This window comes from Chionomys nivalis, chromosome 10, assembly GCF_950005125.1.
Source record: "Chionomys nivalis chromosome 10, mChiNiv1.1, whole genome shotgun sequence".
Classification (NCBI taxonomy): domain Eukaryota; kingdom Metazoa; phylum Chordata; class Mammalia; order Rodentia; family Cricetidae; genus Chionomys; species Chionomys nivalis.
Genome location: NC_080095.1, coordinates 64,705,988 through 64,726,151, shown reverse-complemented (window position 1 = coordinate 64,726,151; position 20,164 = coordinate 64,705,988). Strand labels below are relative to the sequence as shown.

The 20,164-nt window shown below is 36.9% G+C and overlaps 1 protein-coding gene across 5 annotated transcripts in view; it reads right to left on the bottom strand.

Annotated features, from left to right (window-relative positions):
* The window catches only part of Ralgapa1 (Ral GTPase activating protein catalytic subunit alpha 1), a 220,028-nt gene that overhangs the window by 43,942 nt on the left and 155,922 nt on the right, over positions 1 to 20,164 (bottom strand). For all 5 annotated transcript variants that reach the window (XM_057782719.1, XM_057782722.1, XM_057782720.1 and 2 more), the window contains 3 exons: positions 18,921 to 18,992; positions 11,505 to 11,628; positions 6,044 to 6,199 (listed from right to left, as the gene is read on the bottom strand). In XM_057782719.1, coding sequence (XP_057638702.1) covers positions 6,044 to 6,199; positions 11,505 to 11,628; positions 18,921 to 18,992 — 352 coding nt within the window. The remainder of the gene's footprint in view (positions 1 to 6,043; positions 6,200 to 11,504; positions 11,629 to 18,920; positions 18,993 to 20,164) is intronic.

Sequence of the window (20,164 nt, the reverse complement as noted above, 5' to 3'; positions counted from 1 at the left end):
CACATGCACTGTGGCATACGGGCAAGCATGTGTTCATGTACACACACGCACACCCAACAAACAAACAAACATACATACATAATCAACAGGCCAGAAAGGTAGCTCAGCAAGAAAAATCTCCTGTTGTCAGGCTGATGAGTCAAGGTGCACCACTGTGAGCCACATGATGGAAGCAGACAGCGGGTTCTCAATGACCTCCATGTTTGTGTCATTACAAGTACACAAAATAAATTCTGAAATGCAACAAAAACCCTCAAAGGCACAACATTAATTCTACCTGATGTTATCTACAGGTTCAACATATCTCTATCAAAATCCCAACAATTTAACAGAGGAACCAAAGTAACACTATATGTATGTATAAAAATGTTGTAACTCCTTATTTTCTACTTGGTAATTAGAAAAGAAAGAATTCCAGTAGATTCTGGAATAGAAATAGAAAACCCATTCTAAAGCCTTTATATAGAATTTTAAGAGCTGTTTAAAGCCAAAACAATACTGAGAAAAAAGCTGGAAGATTCATATTTCTTGAGTCCAAATTAGAATGTGATAGCCATCAAGAGTATGGAATTGGTATAAGGACAGATATGTAGACTAATGAACTAGAATGCAGCAGTTTCTCTGTAAATAGTGATGAAAAAGACAGGCATTTACAGATACAGAGTATCTGTATCTTAGTATGAATAGAGAACCTAGATGCTAGGAGGTAAAACTATAAAGCTTTCTGAGAAAAACAGAGAATCATCTCCATGGTAGTGGATTTGGCAATGGTTTCTTGGATTGACATTAAAAACAAAGGTAACAAAGAAAAATTAAAGTCCATAAATAGGGACCAATCATAAGATTAATATCTACAATATATAAAGAACTCCTAAAATGACATAAAAAATATGAACAAATGAGTACAGGACTTGGATAGACATTTCTCCAGAGAAGATAAACAACTGTTCAGTACAGTAAGAGAAGGTGCTCACTGTCGTCAGCTGTTACATCAATGTGAAGTAACACTATGCGGATTCTCTGAGGATTGGACATGGCGTGTGACGGGGGAAAGTGAAGGGAGCAGGAGGCGGGGAGGGAGTGAAAAGTGGAATTGGAATGCAAAATAAGAAAACAGTTATTTTTTTTAAAATAATCATTTAAAAGAAAAGAAGAAAGAAGAAGGAAGACCATGAGGTTTGAGGCCATATGTGTGTTGCACAGTGAGCTCAAGAAAAGCCGGGGACAGATAGATAAATTCTGCCACAAAACAAACAAACAAATTAACTACTTTGCACTTATTAGGATGTCTATAGTTTTTTCTAAAAAGATTCAAATTTACAAGTATTGGTGATGATGTGGAAAGGCTGGGACCATTGTGCATGTCTGACATAGATGTAAAGGGGTACAGCTGATATTGAACATCCTCAAAAAGTTCAACATAGAGTGCAAACATAACCCAACAATGTTATTCCTAGACATATAGCCAAAAGAACAAAAGACCAGCATCTAAGTAGTATGATATGTTCATTGCAGTATGATTCGCAATAGTCAAAAGGTGGACATAACCCAAATGTCTAAACATAGATAAACAAAATGCAGTAATACATACAATTAGATATCTGGACATATAAAACAATGAAATTCTGAGGTGCTACAACATACATCAAACCTTAAGAACATTCAGCTAAATAAGACTGTACAAAAGGACAAATATCATATGCCTCTACTTATTATACTTCTAGAACTGGCAAATTATAGAGGCAAAAAGGAATGGGGCAAAGACAAGAGTGTGAGAGGAAATGAACTGAGGAATAGGCTTATCTGCTGAGTGGTCTGAATCGAGCGCAGACCAAAAGCACAGAAAAAGAAGTACTGGGGAGGGGGAGGGAAATGGGAGGCGGTGGCGGGGAGGAGGCAGAAATCTTAAATAAACAAACAAACAAACAAACAAACAAATAAATAAATAAGGAAGTACTATCACTTAACTGACTTTCTGCGTTTTCAGCCTGAGACTGCAGCCTAGAAAATGATGACACCTGCATTTGAGGAGGGGTGAATCTTCCCTCCTCAGTAAAATGCCAGAGTCAGATATTAGGAGGTAAAAGCTGAAAGATCGGAGAAAGCGGTCAGCCACTAGAGAGACCTTTTACCTTTACCAGTGCTCACAACAAAGGGGTGATCCTGTTCTCAGACTGCTTCCTCTGACTGCAACCTCTGACTGACTGTTTTAGACTGCATCTAAGCTCCTGTGTCCTCCCACCTTATATTCCTCTCTCTGCCTAGCCATATCACTCCTGTCTCCACCTCCCTAGTGCTAGGATTAAAGATGTGAGATCCCAAGTACTGGGATCACCTTTATATGAACTCTATTTCTCTTATAGATTGGATGAATTTTGTATAGCCCAGGGTGGCCTTGAACTAACAGGGATCCATCTGCCTCTGTCTCCTGAGTCCTGGCATTAAAGGTATGTACTACCACTGCCTGGCCTCTAGAGGCTCAGCTCTGTACTCTGATCTTCAGGCAAACTTTATTTGTTAAAACACAAACAAAATATTTCTACAATCCTGATTATAGTATTTTATCCATGAATTCTGGTTCATTTTTAATTCTGGCCCTTGTTATTTCCTGAATTATTAGTGTCAGACAATAAGCATGTATTTTTATGTTAGAGTACTTTAGACATCAGAAACAGGCCTCAGAAAGAAAAAATAAAACTTTCTCTAACCTTTTGTCTTGGAAGCCACAAATCAATATTTTGACATGATTTGTCTGCAAGTAGATCCTAAGATCCCCATTTCAGAAGAGCTATCACTCCAAACCCATGGGAAAGGAATGCTTCACACAAAACAAGAATCACACAGGCTTTACTGAGTTCCCCCACTCCATCTGGTACGTTAGTCATATTCTTAGTCCAATGACATGGAGTCTCCACATATGAACTCAGAGGACAGTGTTCAGAGGGTTTCTGGATAGCCAAACATGCAGGACTTCTGGTGAATGGCATTGCCAGAAAAACCGCTTCTTCTGTGTCTTAGCCTGCACCGCAATTTTGATTGAATTTTATTGAGCTCTATATTTTACTTTGCTCCCCTCCCTGCCTCCCCCCTCCCCCTTCAACCATTGCCCAAGGTCCCCATGTTCCCAATTTATTCAGGAGATATTGTCTTTTTCTACTTCCCATGAGATTAGATCTACGTAAATCTCTCTTAGTGTCCTCATTGTTGTCTAAGTTCTCTGGGATTGTGGTTTGTAGGATAGCTTTCTTTGCTTTATGTTTAAAAACCACCTATGAGTGAGTACATGGGATAATTGTCTGGGTTATCTCACTCAAAATAATGTTTTCTAGCTCCATCTATTTTCCTGCAAAAATCAAAATGTCGTGGTTTTTTTTTTTCTTTCCTGCTATGTAGAACTCCATTCTGACTCTGGGTTTTTATTAAGATCAATTAGAATTCACATTACACAGGATGGTACTGTCAAGAAAAGTAACAGAATAGAGAATGTGTAAACAAGTATAAAAGTCTCAATATGGATACCAATAATACATGCAAGGACGGATAATCTCTTCAATAAATAGAATGGAAAACCTAGATTTCTACATACAAACTAATAAAATGAGACTTGTATTTTCCACCATTCACAAAAATAAACTCAAAGTAGACAAAAGACCTAAATCTAAGTCATGAAATGACATATGGGGACAGATACTTGACACTGGTTTTAGCAATTGTTTTGTTTTGTTTTTGATTTGCCACATCAAATACATGTACTACAAAACCAAAATGATCAAAGTCAAAAGGAAAGAAAGGCAACCCTACCAACTGGATAAAACCAAACAATCTGCAAACCACATATCTTATAAAGGGTTAATATCCAAATTTATAAGAACATTTACAACTCAATAGGCAGAAAAATAAACAGACAGTAAAAAAATGGGAAAAAAGACCAGAACACATATTTCTCCAAAGAGGAGCTAAACCAAAGAGGTGTATGGAATGGTCAGGTCAGGAAGTTATTTTCCTGAGAATGTGAAATTAAAATAATGACAGGCTTGATGGACAGCTATTAAAAGAGGAAAGTACTGCTGTGCAGGGTGTAGAAATGGAGCAATCACGGAACACAGTATGGACTGCTAAGAAGAGAACTGCATGTGAACTACCAATTTCCTTGAGGACATGCGCAAAGAGGTGAAGCCACCACCCGCTCCAGCTTCCTTTCTGTCAGTGTGAGAAAACCCTCGGACCCAAAGCAACTTAACAGAGGAAAGGATTTATTGTAGCTTACAGCTTATAATATATTCCCAAAGGAAACAGGTCAGGAATTCAAGCATGAACTCTTCACAGACAAGAAAATACAGCAAGAATCATGGGAAATATTCCCTGCCAGCTCCGGTCCATTCTTAGCTAGTTTTTGTATTCGGTCCAGAACAATCTGCCAAGGATACAGAGTGCGCGGGACCCTCCAGTATCAATAATAATAATAACCACCTCTCCCAAAGACATGTTTCATAGGCTAATCTGATCTAGGCAATTCCTCAACAGAAGCTTTCTTCTCAGGTGATTGTGGCCTGTATTAAGTTGAAAAGTGAACTAGGCTATGATCTCATAAAGTTATCCACACGTCCAGGTTTCTTGCAGAATATTCATAAAAACTAGGAAATGGGACATCCTGTAGATCTGTAATAGCTAGCTTTATCGATCAATCTGACACAACCTAGAATCACCTCAGAAGAGAGTCTCAATGAAGGACTGGGTTGACCTGTGGGCATGCCTGTGGGGAACTGTCTTAAGAAAACTCATGAGGGAAGGACCAGCCCACTGTGGGATGCACCAGTCCCTAGACGGGGGTTCCTGAACTATTAAGACTGGAAAAATTAAGCTAAGTAGAAGCAAGCAAGTGGGTGCACATGTGTGCATCATTGCTCTCTGCTCTTGACTGTGGATGATGTGACTGGCTATTTGAAGTTCCTGCCTTGACTTCCTCACAATGATGGACTGTAACTTGGAATCATGAACTAAAATAGACCCTTTCTTCCCTAATTTTTATCACAACAACAGAAATGAAAGCAGGACAGTATCCATTCATGAGTAATGAATACATAAAATGTGATGTGTATGTGTTGAACTGTTGATTAGCTTTAAAAAAAAAGATTCTGTCATTTATTACAACATAGAAAAACCTGAGATTATGCTAAGACAAACAAGTCAAACAAAGAAAAATTTGACCTTGTTTATGTACAGAATTAAAAAAAAACATATAATAATAAGCCAGATTTGTTTTGGTATATACTTATAATCCCACCACTCAAGATACTGGGCAAAAGGATCATGAGTTCAGGGACAGTTTGAACTACACAACAAAACTATGTCTACAAACAAACAAACAAACAAATAGAAAAGCAAAGGACACATACCAAATGAATAAAAAAAAATCAAAACCAAACCAAAAACAGCAATTCACTTAGGGAGGGAAATAGGGAGATAAAGACCTAAGGATACAAAGTAGCAGGTGTATAGGTTAACACATCTAGGAATCCAGTGAACAAGAGGATTGGTTCAATAATGACATTTTTGTCTTCAAAGACATTTTAGCTGCTATTACCACAGAAAAGTAGCTACTTAATGGATGATGGATAAGTTCATTTGCCTCATCACAGAAAGAATTTATCACTTATATATATTTTCTAACCAAAATGCTGTAAACTTCAAATATACAAAATAAATATTACTAAAAACAGTAAAGTAAGCTAAAGAGATTGTGGCTAAGAGCACTTTCTGCTCTTCCAGAGGACCCGAGTTCAGTTCTCAGCAGCCACACTGGGTGGCTCACAAGTGTCCTCAACTCCAGTTCCAGGGAGATCTGAGAGCCTCTTCTGGCCTTTTCTATACTTGTGTACATGTGCACACTAACACAAACAACAGACAAAAGTGATTAAAAGGCATTGGTTAAAGAAACAAGCTCTTCATCCTTCAGCAGGGCTCTATCAACTGCATGTTAGTATTTTATGTGTTTTCTTAACTAATAAGATTTAACTTCAAAGTACTTTAACTTAGCACTTACTTTTTTGGTAAGAGAATCATCAGAATCAGAAGGCATTCTTGTTGATACATGAAATATCACTTCTACTGTAGAGGTAGCAAAGTATGGCGTGGTCAGTCCAGTGCTTTTGTTCTTTTGTAGTCCTCCCATGAAACCACAGTGATTGGTAAGATTTACCTAGGAACAATGAAGAATTACATAAGCATCATCAACAACAAAATCGCAGAAACACTGTTGAAAAAGAAAAAAATAAACAATCTACAAAGATGTTAGGAATAAAGTCTTTTCATTCTGCTAAACTCATAGATAGTGTCTTGCTCAGCCATCATTAGAGAAGCTTCTTCCTGCAGCATATGGGAACAAATAGAGACCCACAGCTGGGCAGTATGTAGAAAATGAGAGACCTGGGGGCACTCAGCACTAACCAGATACTATCCATCAAATCCCTTCCCTTGGGGCTCAGGGAATCCCACAGAAGAGGGCGAAGAAAGTGTAAGAGCCAGAGGAGATGGAGGACACCAGGAAAACAAGGCCTTTAAATCAGCAAGACTGACCCACGTGTGAACTCACAGAGGCTGAGGCAGCACGCACAAGGCCTGCATGTGGAGTACTCGAGCTGAAAGGAGAAATGGGTATGTGGCCCCATTCCTAACTCAGAATCCATCTCCAACTAATAAACACTTGCAAATGAAAAGTTAATTTTCTCCAAGAAAGTCTCACTGGGGAAACCAACTATTGTTAAGGGTATGTTGCATGGCCAGCAGTAAATGGACAAGAGAAAACAAACTCAATGGTATCTTTGGAAATTCCTTGTCTCATAATGTTATGTGTCAGAACTTTTCCTTTTTAACATTTTAAAATATTTTTATCTTGTTACTGTTTTACCCAACAGGTTCTTTGCATATTATATAACAGCTTCCAGTTTAGTGGGGTTTTTTTTTGTTTTATGGGATTCTTGAATGTGTGAATGAGTGGGTCGCTGTTTCTTGTGCCTTCTTTTAGGTTATTTACCTTCTGGTTTGTTTTGTCTTATTCTGATGTGTTAGTTTTTGTTTTATCTTCTATTACATTTTATTATTATCCTCTAGAAACCTGTTTTTTTAATGAGACAGAAAAGGAGTGGATCTGGATAGGAGGGGAGGTGGGAGGAACTAGGAATAGAGGGAGGGATATAGTATGTGAGATACATAATCAGTATGTGAGAAAAAAATCCATTTTCAGTAAAAGGGAGAAAAGGAAGAAGGTCTTTTATATGTTACTGGCCAATATTAAATTAGCATTACAGGTAGCTCTCTGTCTGTGGGGTCCACATCTACAAGACTATGCCAACTATGGATTGAAGGTATTAAGAGAAAAGAAGAGCTTGTACCAAACAGGTACAAACTTTTATCTCCTGTTATTAATATTTCCTAAATAATATAGTATGGCAACTAGTTTGACACAGGGTCTCACATAGCCCAGGCCTTGAACTCCTAATTTCCTGTCTCTACCTCCCAAACGATGGGCTCAAAGGCATGTGCTACCACACATGGCCTGATGTAACAAATATTTACACAGTGTTTACATTTTATTGGGTATTATAAGTAATTCTTATATCATTCAGGAAAATGTGCATTATGCTGTCATTTTTATATTAATGATGTGAGTACTGTGGATTTTTGGTATCTGAAGGGGGTCCTCGAACCAATCCCCACATATACCAAGAGGCAACCTTATTAGAGGTGATTTGTTCACATCAGTAATTTTTTTTAAAGTATTTAAGGAGCTTTAACTAGTAGAAGTTAAGAAAGAAAGCAGCTGTTGTTTACTATAAACTTACATTAGGCAGCTAGGTTTTAAGAGTAAACTAGAAAGGCTTTGCAGGGTCACTAAGATCAGAGTAAAAATCAGATCTGAGATGATTTGGAAGAATGTTAAAACAATGTCAACTTCAAAAACGATCAATTAGATGTCTCATATTTACTCATAAAACTGTCTTCCTAATACCCATTATAGACTAGAATAAAAAAATTTGAAAAAAAATCACAAAATTTAACTGCACTTCAATTACAAAAACCTATCAATTGATCTGTATGAAGATCTGGAAACATTTTAGGTCATGATACAATATATAATATGTGTCAGTATCAGGGCTGTAGCACTGGATGGTTCCCTTGACCTTTCTAATGCACAGAAGGTAAGAAATTGTTCTGGTAAGAGACGCAATCATTGGCTTTCTTGGCCTTCTCTGATGCCATCTGATAGTATCTCATTACTGCCTTGTGGAGATGGAAGTCTAGGTTTCCTATTTGACCTTTGGCGTATGTGTGCAGTTCCTCCAGGGGCTCCTTTCCTGCTTGTCTGGCTTTTATAGGTGTCTATATGTTTTAGGTTACTGGCTCTTCAGCTGAGGTGCACTGCATTCCCCAATCAGGAAGCAGAGTGCAATGAACACTCTTCTCGGCTTGCTTTCCCCTTTTATTCTGTCGGGACCCTAACCCATGGAATGATATCACCCAAATTTAGAGTGGAGTTTCCCTCCTCCATCAATCTAGATTAAAAGGCTCCTCAAGTCCAGAATTTGTTTCCATGGTGATTCTATATCCCATCAGGTTGACAATCAAAATTAAGCACCACAGCATTCATTCCTTTTTCTGGCTAATACTCGCTTGTCACAATACACTACATCTATTTACCCATTCACTCACTAATGAACAAAGAAATGGGTTGTTTTGCGAATTTATTATGCAGCAACGAACACAGATTTTTAAGTTTTGTTTAAGTTTAAACTTTTACTTTTCCTGGGTATGCATACAGCAGGTTTGTTACAAGGTGTCCCGGCTAGTTTTATGTCAACCTGACACAACCTGGAGTTATCTGAAAGGAGGGAACCTTAAATGAGAAAATGCTTTCGTAAGATCTGGTTGTAGGGCATTTTCTTAATGAATGATTGATCAGGGAGGGCCCAGCCCATTGTGGGTGGTGGCATCCTTGGGCTGGCGGTTCTAGGTTCTATATGAAAGCAAGCAGAGCAAGCCATGAGGAACAAGCCCGTAAGCAGCAGCCCTTTTCATGGCCTCTACATCAACTCCTGCCTCAAGGTTTCTGCTCTGTCTGAGCTCCTGTCCTGACTTCCTTCAGTGACGAACAGCAATGTGGAATGTAAGCCAGGCAAATCCAAGTTGCTTTGATCACAGTGTTTCATCACAGCTACAGTAACTAACTTTATGCTTAACTACCCAATCAACTATGCTACAGCATGTTATGGCTCCTCTAGCAGAATATGAGACTTTGGATTGCTCTAAATCCTAGCCAAAGATATTACTTGACTTTTTAAATCTAACCATCCTGCTGGGTGTGAAGAGATACTCATTGTGGTTTCCTCCTTTTCTTCCCTGATGGCTCATGATATCAAGAGTCTTTTCATGTATTTGCTAAACATTTACCTGTCTTTGGAGTATATCTATCATGGTCCTGTGGCCATTTTTTAAATTGGAGGATTTAATACATGAGTACATTTGCATTATTTTCACCCCTCTTCTTCAAAACTCCTCTATGTCCCCTCAATAATCTCTTCTTGAATTCATGACTTTTTCTTTATTTTTGTTATTTTGAGTCCAATCAGTGTTGCCCATGTTTACATGTTTAGGTAGGTATGACCACTTAGGACTGTGGTCCTATACCTGAAAACAAACAAACAACAAAAGCAAAAACCTGTGTTTTCCTCCCTCAGCAGCCACTGACTGCCTGTTGTTATTTATCTGGGGAAATTTTGTGAAATTTCCTTCCATCTATGTTGTCATGTCCCCCTGGTAAAGATTTTGGGCATTTTTTTTTTTAACTGAATCACATGCTACTTTTTTTTTTTTTAACTTGTATGAGTTCTTCAAATATTCTATGTACAAATCTCTTCTTAAATATAGAATTTGCAATTACATCCCCCAATCTGTGGAGTTTTTTACTTTATGGGGTCCTTGGAAGCACAAAAACTATAATTTTGATGAATGTTCTTTTCCTCCTTGCTCATGTTTTTAGTTTTAGATCTAAGAAATCTTTATCAAATCTAAGGTCATAAATACTTGCACCTATTATCTTTTAAGTGTTTTATAACTTTAGGTCTTTGATCCATTTTGAGTTAATTCTTAAATATATAGTATTGTTTGACTTCACTTAAAATTACTTTATTTTTAATTATGTGTGTGTGCTGATGTTGTTAGTATTTGTGTGCACGTGTGGTGGGGGAGGTGTGTGCAATGATGGCCAGGCCCTGTAGAAGCTAGTAGAGGGTTGTTGGATACTGTGGAACTTGAGCTACAGGCACTTGTGAGACTCCCAACATGGGTGCTGGGAATCATTCTCTTAACTGCCGAGTCCCCTGACTTTTATGTGTGTGTATGTGTGTGTGTGTGTGGGGGGGGATATGGCTATCTGGTTATGTCAGCAACATTTGTTGAAAAGATTATTCATTCTCCACTGGATGGTCTAGGTAAAAAATTGTTGACTATAAACATGTGTACTCTATGTTCTATTCCACTGATCTGTATATTTATCCTTTTGCTAATACCATACTATCTTGATTAGTATTGCTTAGTAGCAAATTTGAAATCATAAGGTATATATAGCCCTCCCAATTTGCTCTTCTTCTCATGTACCCCTCACTCTTAGTAATGACTCTATAGTTCTTCAATACAAAAAATCCATTTGTTATGTTTTTAAGGCATATTTACATATACCATCTTAACTGAATTTTTTGGCTTAGAGAGCTTACATAATCCACATAAGGTGAACTGACTCGTAACCCATATAATAAGTATAGAGTGGGATAAGAAAAGCTGACATATTAGACACTGTGGAAAGTACTGGTATTAAAAGCAGAAGTCAGTAAGACAGCGTGCCAGCCCTCGACAAGTTTGTTGCCTAGTTCAATTGTCTTCAACAACTTTATCAGATACCCTCAATAAAAATTTTGTGAAATAACTGTCAACTATAAGAAATTTTTTTTATTGTAAGTTTAAATGGCTACCAAGGTTATTATTTCTATGATACTGCTTTAAATATACATCCATTAAAACCATAGTCATTTGTTGAACCTGGAGTTTGTGGATTTGGCTATCTAGTGAGCAATCGGGATCTGTTTGTCTCCATTTCCCCAGTGCTGCATTGCAGACTCCTCCACTGTGCCTACCTTTTATATGGGTGCTGGGGATCCAAACTCAGGTCCTCATGCTCGCTAGGTAAGCTCACGAGCAACTGATCCATCTTCCCAGTCCCTCTTGTAATTATTTCTTAAACAGTATAGCAGAGCAATGGAATATACAGCATTTAGACTACTATGGATAAGTAACTTAGGTATGCTTTAAAGTATACAGGGGGATATGCATTAGTTTTAGGCAAGTATTCCACTGTTTTGTATGAGGGACTGGAACATCCTTGGATTCTGGTATCTGAAGGTTGACTGAGGGCTAAATATAAAATGATGGTTGGTATAACCTAAAAACAATACCTCCCATCCAAGACCGGCTACAAAATCTTCATATGCTTGACTTCCTCCTACATTGGTGAGAATGGAGTATTTATCTTCTTGTCCTTCAGCAACGTAAAATACTGCAATCTTGTGTGTCTCTCGGCTACAAAAACAAAAGTTTACATCATTCGTTTGCTTATTAAATTCCATATACAGAGAATATGAAAAAGACTTAGATGCTATAGTCTACAGAAGAAGATAACTAATTGCAATTTAAAAAAAGGAATCAAAAAAGTAACTAAGTTGCCACTGGACCAGAAGAAAGGCATGGTTACTTCTGACTGGAAAAACTAATACTTAAAGTAATAATGAATTAGGTAAAGGTACGAATTTGGAAAATGAAGGCAGAGTATGGACAAGGATAGATATATATGGATGCATGATCATCTAAAGCGTTGTTCACTGCGCAGCGTGACTGAATCTCAGCGTTAAAGTGACAGTTTTAGAATTAAGCAACCATCAGTAGGTAGTGTATTCCCCAAAACTGCATACAACAACAGAATATGAACATAATACATACATACATACACACACACACATACACAGATACACACACACATATATGCATGGGTTAACTGCCAAATTCTTGGACACTTAACTTTTAGTTTTCTCTGAATTTAAAAGTGTTCACAAAGGCAAACTTCTAACACATCTAGCCGCTCAGGCGAGCTAAACCATCTATGTCTGATGGATGTTGGCAAACCTTAGTACCAGAAAAAAAATGGGAAGAACTCATACATACTTACTGACTTTAAAATTGGACCAGAAGTAAATTTTGTTGCCAAATTATGTAAGAATAAAAAAAAAATCGATCACAGATACCAATAAAGAGATACAAGCAAATATTTAAAACTGAAGTCTGCAGCCAGACTTTCCTACACATTTTGAAGAGTTAAGCCATGAATACAAGTTTCTATGTGAGCAACACAAGCTTCAGCAAGGGTCTGTCAGTGGCGGCATTTCCTTTCCTTTCATTTCATTCCCTGTGTCTTTACACAGGGAAACTTTCAATGTGCTCAATAGAATGTCAGCATAATCCAGTCTAAGCAGTCAAGTGTAACTGGGGGAGTGATGTGGTGGGGTGGGGGGAGAGCCAGAATTGCAGAGTATAGATCTGGATGGCCTTTTTTTTGCAAGTAAAACCCAATTTAACTGGTGAAAGTTATTATTTAAAAAATCTAGCCTAATGTGTCCTAAAGGCATAAAGAAACAGAAAATCTTTCCCCCTCCCCCTCCAGTCTTAAGAGAGGGCAGGGTACCCTGCCCTGTGGGCAGTCCAAGGCCCTCACCACTCCATCCTGGCTTAGGAAGGTATGCATCCAAATAGAATAGGATCCCTAAAAGCCAGTACATGCAGTAGAGACAAATCCCAGTGCCATTATCATTGGTTTCTCAGTCTGCCTCAATTGTGAGCCACATTCAGAAGGTCCAGTTTGATCCCATGCTCGTTCAGTACCAGTACTGTGTGGATATTTTTTGCCTGCATGTTTATACACCATATGCAAGCAGTGCCTGAGGAGGGCAGAAGAGAGAGCTGGATTCTGGAACTAGAGCTGCAGCCATATGAGTGCTATGAGCCAAACCTAGACTCTGCGGGAGCAACACACGCGTTGTTAACCGCTGAATCCTCTCTCCAGCCTCCACTAATAAACTCTAAATTCAAACTGCAGATAAAAGTGAGAACAAAATGGGAAGACACCATGCAAACTGTACAAGAGAGCGGAAATGATTCTACCAATGCTACACTAACATATTAACCTCAGACAACACAGAAAAAGCTGTGAAACCAAGGCTGGTTCTTTAAGATAGCTAACCAACTTTTCTTAATATTTTTATCTAGTTGAAGGAAAAAAGAATCCTGAGCAGTCAAGATGGCTCAGTGGGCAAAAGCACTAACAACACAAGTCAGACAGCCTGAGTCTAGTCCTTGGCACCTACAAAAAGTTGTCCTTTTATCTTGTCCCCTCATCTCTATCTCGCCCTCACCCTCACCCTACACAATATAAAATTAAAATAAGAAAAAGGAGTCATGTTACCAAAACCATACTTTACACAAAAAGATAAAGGTAATATTAATAAATATGTATGACAGTATGACAATAGATAAATTAGATTAAAAACACAATTCCCAGAAAAATATATATGCTAAAACTAAATTTAAGAAAAAATTTGAGTATCTGCAAATTTTTAACTATATAGTAATCTTCTCAAAAGGAAGATGTCACATTATTTCCACTTGTAGATATGATTTTATATATAGAAGACATGGAACCAGCAGGATTGCTCAGTGATTAAACTGCTTGCTGCCAAGCCTGACAGCCTAAGTGCTGTTCTCACAGTCCACTGTGGAAGGAGAGAACTGACTACTAACTATTGGAAGTTGTACACACACACACACACACACAAATGATAGGTAAAATTAAACTAAAAAAAATCCTCAAGAATCTAGTAGAAAGCTATTAGAACTACGAAGTGAATCCAGTAAGTTTGGAGGATATGTAGTCCATACACAAACGTCAGTGTATTCCTATATATATTTGCAATGTAGAATCAAAAGTGAGAAAAAATACTTTCATACTGGTATATAAAAAAGAATAAAACATTTAGGTATAAATCTAATATGTATAAAATACATACTTTGAAAGCCAGACAACACTGCTGAGAGAAGCTAAGAGCCTGAACAAAAGGACTCTTCTACTCACTGGCTCAAAGACTTACTACTGTTAATGTTATAGTACTCTCCACAAGCCTAGATTCGGTTCAGCCACTGTCGCAATCTGGGCTTTCCATCTTACAAGAATAGTCAAACTAATTCTAAAATTCAGAGCAAAATATAATAGACTCAATAGACAAAACAAAGTGAGAAAGAATAGAGTTGACAGTTGAAGGAATCTTTTTTTTTTTTTTTTTTTTTTTTTTTTTTTTTTTTTTTGGCAGGGTTTCTCTGCATAAGGACTTCTTAGAACTCATGCTAGACCAGGCTGGCCTTGAACTCAGACATCTGCCTGTCTCTGCCACCCAAGCATTGCCTGCTCTTCCAAAGGTCCTGAGTTCATTTCTCGGCAACCACATGGTGGCTCACAACCATCTGTAATGAGGTCTGGTGCCCTCTTCTGGCCTGCAGACATACACACAGACAGAATATTGTATACATAACAAATAAATAAATATCTTAAAAAAGAAGTTAAATCAAAATGAATCATAGGCCCAAATATAAGAGCTGAAACTATTCACGTCTCAGAAAGAATTCCAGGACTATGAGTTAGGTCAGGTCTTAATTTTATTAGTAAAGAAGAACCCTTACTAATGTCCACCATAGTATAAAAAAGCCATTATCAGCCCTGAATTTACAGTGCTACAGATGATATCAAAAATAGTGAAATGACAACCTAAATCATGAGAAAAAATATTTGTAAGTTATAACTAATGGAGAATTTGAATCTAGAAATGTATAAAGAACAGAAAAGACTGGCAAAGATGGTCTGGAGAGATGGCTCAGCAGTTAAAGGAATCGGCTTCTTTACAATGACTCAGGCTCAGTCCCAGCACCCACACGGAGGCTACAACCATCTATAAATCCAGTTCCAGGGCATCTAACATCCTCTTCTGGCTTCTGCAAGCAACAGGCACACACATGTTCCATATACATATATACAGACACACTATACATATGAAATAAAAATATCTTTAAAAAATGACAGGCGAAGAATTTCGTTTCCTAGGATGTCTGTGACAAAGAATATGAACTAGGTGGTTTTGACAATGCTATCTCTGAAGGCAAGGGGTGAGAAGCCGTCCCTTGGCTGGTGGCTGTAGCAATCCTCTGCATTCCTCACGTTCTACTGTATCTGGGAATCTGCCTGGCCACTTACATTCTATGTACATGTCTCCTTCTTATAAGAACAGCAGAGAGATTTGGGAGCAAATTTAATACAGTATGACCTTATCTTAATTTTAACTGTGCCCCGATTTCCAAATTACACTCTGAGATTCTGGGTAGACAGGAAAAATTTGGAAGACATCATTTAATCCTATACAAATTTGAATATCTTTGAATATTATTTGAAATTTGAATATTATTTGAAAATATCCTTTTCAATATTGTATATCCAAAAGATACACAAATGGCTATTTTAATTACTTAAAATGCCTCATATTATATAGCAAATTAAAAATCACAAGATATTCTACGAAGCTGAATTTAAAAGGTGGGCAGTAATGAGTAGGCCATGACAGAAAAGCAGAGCCTGCACACACGGCTGGTTAGGATCAGAAACGCTGCAGCTTCTATACAAATCAGGTTGCCATTTACTCAACAAATTAAATGAAAATCAGCTCTAAAATTGGATTGTACTGATGCTTATTCGGTAAACACATTGCTATTAACATACTAGTTAATAACTGTGTTCCAATATTGGTCTGTCAATTTTAAAGCTGCACACTAAGACAACAAGATGTCAATAACAAGAGAAGCTGTTGAGCAAGATGCCACATGGAAACACTTAATACTTTTCTTACCAATTTTATTTTCAAACCTAACACTGCTCAGATTTTAAAACATGTCTAAATTGGAATTAAATTTAGTGGATATTGCAAATCAAACCAGGGCCCTCTGCAAGCACAACAAGTGCTCTTGGAATTGCTGTGCCAACTCTCCAAATATATACAGTTTTTATGCTGAAATATAATAGACACCAATGAGTTAAGAAATTGAAACTACAGGAGTACCTGAATGGAGGCTAAAAAAGAATTTTGAAGAGGAAAGGGAAGGGAAAAATGTTGCACTTACGTTATAATCTCAAAAAAAAAAAAAAAGATAACATATATCACCACTATTTTATTTTATTTTAATATTTACTAAAAAAAATCCTACAGGATAAGCTGCTTTCATAGCATGATCAAAATGGTCTATTTTAAATAAACAATCAATAGCTTTTCCTGAAGAAGAAGGAAAGAAGAGTTACTCTCACTACAATCAGGACAGGCAAGGATGTCCATCCACTTTTTCAACCTTACTTACTATTAACTTCAAAGTTTTAGTCGGCACATAGATATAATCAAAACTGACTATCATAAAAGAGACTGCAGATAATGACTGTATACCTAAACAAACCTAAAAGAAAGATGACTAAAACCAAAAGATGCTTAAAAGCAGTATGAAAGCTCACTAAAGTGTTGGATACAAGATAAATATTAAAAATGAAGAAAAAAAAGCCAATATAATATCAGGGACTGGAGAGATGACTCAGCCATTAAATGCTAGGCTCACAACCAAAATGTCAAAAATATAACATTGGAGATCCTATTTAGAATTAACAATAAAATAACAAAATACCCAGGAATAACTCACATAGGTAAGGTTTGGGTCTCAAAATAAGTAAAAAGATATTAAATAATTATGTACAGAAAATGTATTATATAGCTGTAATAAACTAAACATTAATATATGTACAAAATCAGACAAATCAATAGAAATACACATAGCTTTGAAGTACAAAGTTTAAATGTTTGATAAAGGCTATAGTAAATCAATAGGAAAGATTATAGAGTTAATTTAAGAAATTATAGAAATAGATCATTTCCAAGATTTAACTTAGTTCTAATTATCTTTTAAAATTATTTATTTATGTATTTATTTTTATAGATTTATTTTATTATTGTTATTTATGTGTATGTGTGTGTCTGCAATGGGTGTGCACATGTTCATGTTAGTGCCTGTGAAAGGGAAAGGAGGGTGTCAAGTCTTCTAGACCTAGAATTACAAGGCAGTAAGTAGTGAGTCACCTGACATGGGTGCTGGGCACTGAGCTCAGGTCCTCTGCGAGGGAAGTACCAGCTTTTAACCACTGAGTCATCTCTCCAACTCTACTCTTTTTCCTAAAAATTTTTTTTAACTGTTACTATTATTATTGTCATTACTATTATTATCATGTGTATCTAGAAGTTGGTTCTCTTCTCCCACCATGTGAGTCACAGGGATTGAACTCAGGTCATAAGGCTTGAAAGATACCTTTTTATGATAGATACTTTTATATACCATAATTTAAAAAATACATTCTAGAAAGAATAAAGAACTAAATGTAAAATATAACTATCTTAAACAAATAAAGATTTATAAAAAATACAGAATGAATGATTTCAACACAGAACTCTGTAAGCACAACAAGTGATTGAGGAAATGAAAGAAAAATACTGAGAAAGATGACTATGCAAAAATGAATAAATTCCATCGATCTGAAGCTCAAAACTGAAAGTTAAACAGCTTCCACAGATACAAAATAATCCTTCACACACACACACACACACACACACACAAATAAATGCAAAAAATTTAAAGAGGCCATGCTGAAGAAAGCCAAAAGCACCTCAACAAAAGCAGTTAGGAAATATAGAAGTGAGTCAATGGTGACATTTCCCCATATATTTGGTAGAAAGCAGCATGAAAGGAATAAGGATAATAGCTTAAAAGCTGTTCTAGTTTGTTTTTCTATTGCCGTGATAAAACTCTGACCAAAAGCAACTTGGGGAGGAAAGAGTTTATTTCATCTTACAGGTTACAGTCCACCATCCAGGAAAGCCAAGGCAAAAACAAGGCAGTTAATGAAGCAGAGCCCATGGCAGGACAATGCTTACTGACTTGTTCCCAGGCTCACGGCCAGCCACCACTGTTATACAACCCAGAACAACTTGCCTAAGGATGGCACTGTCCACAATGGGCTAGGCACTCCTACATCAGAAAATGCCCCACAGACATGCCCACAGGCCAATCCCATGGAGGCAATTCCTTAAATGAAATTCCCTCTCCTGAATGCGTCAAGCACATTTGTGAATACAAAGAAATACAAGACAAAAAGATTCCTTTTTGAAGAGGACCATACCCAGGCAGAAGAGAGGCAAATTGGAGCAATGAATGAATAAAAGGGTAATGTTTCTGGAACTGAAAGTGAATAAACGGCTCAGCACAGGGCTCTGAAGGATGCAGAGATGCTCATGTAGCAAAGGTACGTATCAGTTCATTTCACTCTAAATTACTGTACAACAGTGATGTCATACATAGCAGGCAGCTTTATTCAGACTGGCTTTCCAATCCGTCTCAAGCATCAGAACAAGGAGTGAGCTATGATTAAGTACTGTACAGAAATCTAAGGATATTTTACACATTCAACTGGTTTTCTCCAATTCAAAAGATGATTGTGAAATGCATACAAAGAATATAAGTGATTCAAATATATCAAGCATCTTAATGAGGTTCTAAATTTTTCTTAAAATTAATTTATCTAAGGTCCACACAGTTTCCATTAAAAAGGCTGTAACTCGACAGTACAGCATTACAGTTTGTACTGCTAATAGCTGAGTGTTTCCAGTTGAAAATATGAAAGTTTCCAAACAACTCACCACTGCCTTGAATCCAAGTTCCTAAGTTCTCTAAGCAGCTTTTCATTTTTCTTCAGGAGATGGAAGCTCCTCCTAAATAGAGAGATTTATAAACATTTTATACCTTTGCAGGGAAGGACAAGACAGTCTGGAAACACTTCCCATTCTACTCATGCAACTTTTTACACTTTTCTTGCCTTTCCATACTTCTAACACAAAGGAGAACAGACCCTAAAAAAGATGTAAAGAATATATATCATTATTCCTCCCAGGCTTTCATTCATTTGATGATGTACCATTATCAAGGCCAGTTCAAACTCTCCTTGTAGATGTTGTGAGCATCCCAAACTTACATCCAGAGGAAAGGATACAAGTACTTCTAAGAATTTGCTTTTCCCCCTTGTTTTATATTACAAGTATTAAAACATTTTTTTGGCTGTGTGTGTGTGTGTATAGTGTAGTGTATGTGGTTCAAAGAATCAAATCAGAGGCTTACATGTACCAGGCAAATATTATATCTATATCTATTTGTCTTTCTCTCTCTATGTATACTATACACACACCCTGAGTCTTGTTATTACATATACATGTGTGTATGTGTATACACATATTTTATATACCCTCAGTCCTACTAGGTGTTCTTTTAAAATATGAATAAATATGTAGTTTTAATTTATGTGTACTAAATATGTAAATAAAATTAATACTTACTGTCATAAAATACAGCTTTCTATCTTTAACTTTCCTTAGGAGACAAGATATAGAGTGTTCCAAAACAAAAAACTACAATGTATTTCTATCATAACTAAAGGACAATTATCTGTAGTCAGTCAAACAAAAAGCAAACTGTGCTCTTTATATAAAATGGCTTAGGGGACGGTAAGGTGGCTCAGCAGGTAATAGTGTCTGAATCTGAGTGTAACCCCTGGAACTCACATGGTGGAACAACAGAAATGACTCTTGCGAGTTGTTCTTTGACTTCCACACATTTGCCACTGCATGCATGTACCCTCAGAAACTGCAGAATACTGTTTAACAAATGGAAGGTTTTAAACCAAGCAAAACACAAATACTAAGTAAGAGGGGAGAGGAAATCCATCTTAATATCTCACATGTACCTGAAGTATCACAGATTTATTCTATTCATTCTGTCATTTCTAAGCTTCTCCCTCCTACTATAAGCTGAAATGATATATTTCTATTATTTAATGATAAAGTAAATAATATGTCACCTTCCACTCTCCTACAGCTTTTGACAGCACAGA